At 37.3% G+C, this 6,539-nt stretch overlaps 2 protein-coding genes across 2 annotated transcripts; one reads left to right on the forward strand and one right to left on the reverse strand.

The window, feature by feature from the left end:
* Positions 1–2,966: 2,966 nt before the first annotated feature.
* LOC135672621 (mitochondrial import receptor subunit TOM9-2-like) lies at positions 2,967–3,636 on the reverse strand. The gene has a single exon (XM_065181121.1). It carries the CDS (start codon positions 3,516–3,518, stop codon positions 3,186–3,188), a length of 333 nt encoding a protein of 110 aa, XP_065037193.1. The 5' UTR covers positions 3,519–3,636; the 3' UTR covers positions 2,967–3,185.
* A 1,692-nt stretch (positions 3,637–5,328) lies between these two features.
* Positions 5,329–6,206, forward strand: LOC135667567 (photosystem I reaction center subunit IV B, chloroplastic-like). The gene is made up of 3 exons (XM_065178417.1): positions 5,329–5,673; positions 5,755–5,820; positions 5,898–6,206. The coding sequence occupies exons 1-3, from the start codon at positions 5,428–5,430 to the stop codon at positions 5,997–5,999; spliced, it is 414 nt and encodes a 137-aa protein (XP_065034489.1). The 5' UTR covers positions 5,329–5,427; the 3' UTR covers positions 6,000–6,206.
* Positions 6,207–6,539: the final 333 nt, after the last annotated feature.

Below are 6,539 nucleotides of genomic sequence, written 5' to 3' on the forward strand. Positions count from 1 at the left end.
CATGAAAAAATAAATGCTAAATCATAAATTAATTATATGAAATTTCTCTATCTAAGATACAAAAATAAAGCCACAATTAAACATGATTAATCATAAATTTTGGGTTGATGGAGTATATAAATGTTAATATAAAGATTTGTAAGAACAAATATACTATTTTAAAGTATAGAGAATTTAGTTATTCTATCGATATGGATATTTTATTTTTAAATTAAAAAATATTACATCAAATGACATATATAAGATTTATTACTTGTGCAATAATTATATTACCGACCTTTAATATCTTAACGAAGACTTCAAATATTTTATTTTAGTCCACATTATCCGTATAAAAGTAGAGCAAGTGTTCCGTGTTCATGTCAACATTGTCTTTATTATTTGATGTCATCGTTATGTATCATGTCACAGATTTCTTACGATCGAATTGCAAAAGGAAATAAAATCCTGACTGAAGATGTATTGGTACCAAGTGCGCGATTCTTTTGTCTCGCAAGTTTCATGAATGAAATAAATTATCTCAAGACAGATCTATTATAGTTCAGTGTAGCATCTTTTGTCGATTCCCCATTCCAAAAATTCCTGCTATCTTAGAGCTGATGGATTCTGCTGCTGATTGCTGGAGTTGTGTATTCTTCTAGGAATAAAATGATCCTGTACCATTGAATTCTTGCCATTCTGTATTCTTATACAATATTGGAAACTTCAAAGATGTTTGTGGTACTACAAGCGTACGAAAGAACACCTGTGAGAGTATCCCTTGGCATAAGATGGTTCTGCTGGAAATAGACTTTTGCTCAATTGCATATCCATGTTGTGTGGTTCTTATTTGGACTCTTACTATATCTCACAATATATGATCCTGAGAACCCTCATTGCTCAGCTATTTGAGTTTCCCTGAGAACCACCAATGAAATGTTTTCTAGTAGCAAATAGCCTAGAGTTTTACCCAACCATCAATTTATACAGACATCAAATAGGCACTTCCAACCCAGTATCAGTTCCAGACATGGTGAACATTGAAGGACATTTAGAAATAAAACAGGCTCATACTAATACATCATTGATGGGATCAAATCACTTGGATGTGAATAAATGAATGCATCTATACATATGAAAGTGTCAGAGATCATATGATATAATGGTGCAGGTCATCAAGAAACCATCCCTGGCTGCGATTAAGCATCAGAGTTTGTTCCATAGTTGGTTTGAGAACCTTCAAGTTTATTTAGTTGGCCTTTTCAGCCAATCTTTTTTATGCTTGTTTGATTGTTTGATTGTGTTTTAGACGACATAGCTGAGATCAAAATATCATCTTCATGAGTTAGGGCATATGAATAGCTGACGATAAAGAAATAAATTGGTCTTAGCAAGTAAGTTACTTGACCACGTTATTTGTCCCATGTAGAAAAATACACAAAACATAGCAGAGAAGGGTGGAGCCACAAGCTCTCTCTCTCTCTCTCTCTCTCTCTCAACCAAAATTTCCAAGCCATCTACCCTCTTTCTTAAAAGTTGCTAAGATGTTTAAGGTCATATGGTGTTTCTATAAGAGAAATGATAGCTGGCAATATTTAGATACAGACAGCTCTTCACTCTTCCTCTCCTCTAAAACCTTTCTATTTTTCTGTTATAGACGTTTTTATGCTATTTTTCCTTGGCATCATGTGGTCTCTTAGTTTTCTTTAATACATCTGTGAATCCAGCATCTACTGTTATTATATAGCTTTATACAAGCATTAGAAGCTAAATTTGATTTGAACTTCCTTTTAACCCAAATTTGTGCCTGACATATCTAGAGATTGGCTTGCCAAATTGAGCAACAGTATGGCAATCTTGATCATATTGTCCAAGGCCATTCTGGACTCATTTCCTCACTAGACAGCTGGACTTGGTTAATCTTAGCAGAAATCAGCTGATTATGAGTGATTCCAGTCAATCTGTCAACTTCAAAAAGAGGAAAACGGCAGGTAGGAAAGAGTATGAAGACAGGTAGGAAGAGAAGGGAAGATTAACCACTTGACGGAACTCATTAAGAGAAGTGAGATACCACAGGATTCAGGAATGACCTCAAAGTCATTTCTTTTGTCCAGTTTTCATCTTTTATATTATTTTTTAGATTAGATATCTTATGGAATATGAAGGCAAAAGAATCTTTTAGCATATATAAGTTTGATTACTTTTCTTTATTATTTTTAGGAATTTTGTTCTAGATGGTTGTACTTTATGATTTAAATTCATGAATGTTCCTGATCTCATTGATCTAACTGGCTGAGACCAGTAGCCTCAATCATATCACAGATTTGATCTCTCAATCTAGCTTTTGTGAAACTTAATTTGGACAATGAAAGGATCCTTTTGGTACATTCAAGAACATGAAATGTAACAAAACCAAACAACATGTTAGCATCAACTTGAAGAACATCCAAGTGCAACTTATCAAGCCAACAAATGTCCAATGACTCTAATCAGATGTGGTTGAACAAACTCGATCAATATTTGATTATGGTCTCTTAGGTGCATCAAGAACTGAAGAATGTAATTACTTTGTAGAGAAAATGCATATGTAGCAAGTCTTTAGTGGTAAGACAGAGATACTCCACATGCATTTCAAAAAGTGGTATATGATGGTTCTTCATGAGCATGGTACACATACTTATGGTTCCAAAATTCTCATCAGACTTAATAATTTTGTACATATTCTCAAAGGAAATATCTTGCTATATTCACAGATCCCAGTAGTTTGAAGATACAATTTGCTGCTAAAGCAAATACCTGCTTATAAAGTTTCAGTGGCAATGGCATGCTAAGTCCTAATGCACACAAAGGTTAGCCAATAAACTAATAGGATTAAATTGCCTCAAGATGTAATTTTTTGAAGAAGAAAGATTTTTCTTTCTAAGCAAAAACCAGTCTACTGTTTGATAGCTAAGTAATCATCACATGAATGAAAAGGTGACAGTTCGTCAAGTAAATGACCACCAATAGCTAAGATCACAATTTAATACGCAAATATCCCAAAAATGAGAAACAATTCGATCACTAGAAAGTGTCTTTAGTTAGAAAAGTGGCGTTCCAGACCAAAACCCTAGCAAAACCCTATAAGCTCGATAAAAATAAGATCCAAGATGCAAAAACCATTTCTTTCCCAAACCCTAGATCGGAAGAAAGACCTGCAGACCTTACTACTTGGACGGGACGGCGCCGACCACTGAGGATGGCGGGGGCCCGCCAAGGAGGCTGGCCTGCTGCATCTCGAGCTCGTTCATCTGCTGCTCACGGTCCATTTCAATGATCAGGGGGACAACGAGGACGAGGAAGGTGGTGCCGGCGATCCAGGCGGCGCGGCCGGTGCTCCAGAGGAGCTTCTTCGCGACGGTGGCCGCGTCGGAGGCGGCGCGCCGGCCGCGGTAGACGACGGGGGAGTTGGAGATGGAGCTCGAGACCCTCGCCAGGACGCCATCACCGGAGCGGCCGGCCCCCGGGAGCGAACCGCGTCGACCCTGAGAAGAAGACATCGTCAGGAGAAGGAATTGGCGGCGCCCGGCAACCAAACGTTCCACCAAGAGCGACGCGAGCGGTCGTAGAAATCCCTTCTTCGTGAGGTTCGCACTAGGGCATATTGTCTTCACGGGCCCAAAATGGTGGCCCAGGTCGACTCTCCAAACTTAACTCCAAGTTTGCTTAATACTAATTAGCTTTAGAACAAATAATATGATTATTAGGGGATATTGTCAATCTATGATAATATTATATTTACTCATGTAAACTATATATATATATATATATATATATATATATATATATATATATATATATATATATATATATATGAAAATTTCTAAAGATTCTCTTACAATTTTGATCAACATAATTATTTCAAAGTATATTTTATTTGTATAATCAACTGATGAAGATTAACTATAAGGTCTATATGTAAATTCTCAAGTTTTGGAAAGATATATATGCTATAAATACATAATTTTGATGATGTTATTATGCTTTTTACACAATTTGTGTTTTTCTTTGTTAATAAATTTGTTTAGCCTAAAAAACAATCTCCATTAGCTATGTAAGTTAATTGTTGGTTTAAACTAACAGAAGCAAAGATTTAAAGCTGGAATTTATGAAAGTTGACATTCTCATCTGAGCTAAAGCAAAACAATGTAAGTTGAGAGTTTGAATCCATGCAGAATATAATCAAACTTTATTTCTTTTCAGTAAATAATAAAAAGGTTGATGAGGGCTCAGATTGCTGCAATCAGGTCACATAAGCATCAAAGCACAGAGATAAAATGGAGAGAACTAAGTGGGTGGTGAAGCAGCATGCCATTTTTCTTATGAGATTGCTTTGGTAGTTTGATACAGATTAGGAAAAAGGCAATTTACCAGCTACCCTTGCCAGAAATGTTTTCAGTGACAATGGTGTCAGGTATCTCATAAAGAGAAGTAATTAAGATTATTATTTGTATCAGACATTATATATATATATATATATATATATATATATATATATATATATATATATATATATATATATATATAAAGATGTGGATCCATTTTGGCAGCTTTTACCTGAGATTATAACTACCAAGAAAATGGTGCTTTTAAAGGAAAGAACAGACACTTATGGTGATGCTTTTCAACTTAATAGACAATCACAGAAGTCTTCCTTTCATTCACTGAATAATATGTTGCTCTATCAATCAACTCAACATGAACTCAGCAAACAGTAAAAGGAGACAAAAAGAAAAAAGAAAGAAGAAAAAGAACTCTGAAGCTAATTCTTAATAGTATGGTGGATTTTTGTGATGATGACATTTTAAGTTTTCAGATATAACATGACCCACAGTGTTTTCTCTTCAGATTGCTGAGATCTTGTGATATTGTCAATGGATATCACCTGGAGGTGACTTAATTGTTGCTTGAAGGAAGCTCAAGCCTTTTTGTTTTTGTTTTTGTTTTTTATTTTTTCTGAAAAATAAATTAAAGCAAACTACATTAAAATTACATTTATCTCTTGCCATAAAGTGTATATTAAGGAAGGAATAAATTCAAATATTATGCTATTCTCTTTCATCATTGAGCTCTGCATAAGGGAACAATCTCTACAAGAGTATTCAATCTCATTGGAACACATGAAGGATATTATACAGGGTTGGATTGTGTACTGACTGAACCCCAAGCTATGGGTAGATGATGTTATCCACATGGATCAGATAGGGTGGCACATGTCGCAACCCCACTGGAGGGAAGCAAATCCTCAGCAACTCTTGGTGCAGAAAATTTTGCTTGGATTTGAGGCCATCAGCTTCTTCTTGTCACTTGCCCATCTATCCATCCTAACACACCTCACAAACACATATAGTTCATTCAAAGTTTGAAAGGGAGGGGGAGCAGAAGAGTAGTAGTAATTTGAAGAGAACCATGGCAGCCTCTAGCTTGGCCTCGGCTGCTTCAAGCTTCGTGCTCACCTCCAACATCTCCACCACCACCACCACCACATCCTCACGTATCAGCTTGCTCACCTTCTCCAAGCCAAGCAGGAAGCTGGTGGTCCGAGCTGGAGAGGCATCGGCGCCGCCACCTGCTCCACCGGCAGCAGGAGGGGGTCCTGCAAAAGCCACCAAGCCCCCTCCGCCGCCACCGATCGGTCCCAAGAGAGGTGCAAAGGTACTGATCCATATGTAGTGGTAGATCAACGCATTGCAATGCTCCTGTCATTGATCATGCGCTTCCCGACTTGACTTCCAGGTGAAGATCCTCCGTAGAGAATCCTACTGGTACAATGGCGTCGGATCAGTGGTGACTGTGGACCAGGTACAACGCCTGTTCTTCATAAAACTCAGCTTAGCTTGCTTCCTTTCAGCTCCTAACACTCTGGATTTGTCATCCAGGATCCCAAGACTCGCTACCCTGTTGTGGTTCGATTCAACAAAGTCAACTATGCCGGCGTCTCCACCAACAACTACGGTTTGGATGAGATCCAGGAAGTGTGAGCAGTGAGTGCTGCTTGTTTGTGGCAATGAGTTTGATGTTCCAGCCTCAAAATTGCATGATTACATGCTGATGCAAACTCTTGTACTTAATTCTTCTTCAGTTTGATGCAGCTCAGCTACAAATGGACTCCTTTTCTGATAGGATTAGTATATTTGTATGTGAAGATCTTATTAGGCTATACATCCCAAATAAAAGGTTTCAGGTGATGTGAGTCTATAAAAAATATCACACTTACCAGATAACATTAAAGATGACAATTTTCACTTAAGAGGGAGAAAGAGATTACTACTTGAATCATACATATATTTCTCAGCCTCCACAGTATGTGAGGTTGATACTTTGATATCAGGCAGCAATTGTACAACTCTTTATCACCACATAAATTGATCATAGCCACCGAGATTCTCTCCCATGAACATCGACGTTCACTGTCTACAAGAAATATCCAAGCTAAGATATCTCAGAAGGCAGCATAAGTTGCAAGACAAACACTGTTCTCAATCATTGTAGTATGTACACATGCAGGAAGCCTTTACAGG

Source organism: Musa acuminata, chromosome BXJ1-4, assembly GCF_036884655.1.
Source record: "Musa acuminata AAA Group cultivar baxijiao chromosome BXJ1-4, Cavendish_Baxijiao_AAA, whole genome shotgun sequence".
NCBI lineage: Eukaryota > Viridiplantae > Streptophyta > Magnoliopsida > Zingiberales > Musaceae > Musa > Musa acuminata.

Coding starts and splice junctions, on each gene's coding strand:
- LOC135672621 (XM_065181121.1), bottom strand. CDS start 3,518: ATGTCTTCTTCTCAGGGTCGACGCGGTTCGCTCCCGGGGGCCGGCCGC.
- LOC135667567 (XM_065178417.1), top strand. CDS start 5,428: ATGGCAGCCTCTAGCTTGGCCTCGGCTGCTTCAAGCTTCGTGCTCACC. Junction 5,674..5,754: donor GTCCCAAGAGAGGTGCAAAG/GTACTGATCCAT, acceptor CTTGACTTCCAG/GTGAAGATCCTCCGTAGAGA. Junction 5,821..5,897: donor CAGTGGTGACTGTGGACCAG/GTACAACGCCTG, acceptor TTTGTCATCCAG/GATCCCAAGACTCGCTACCC.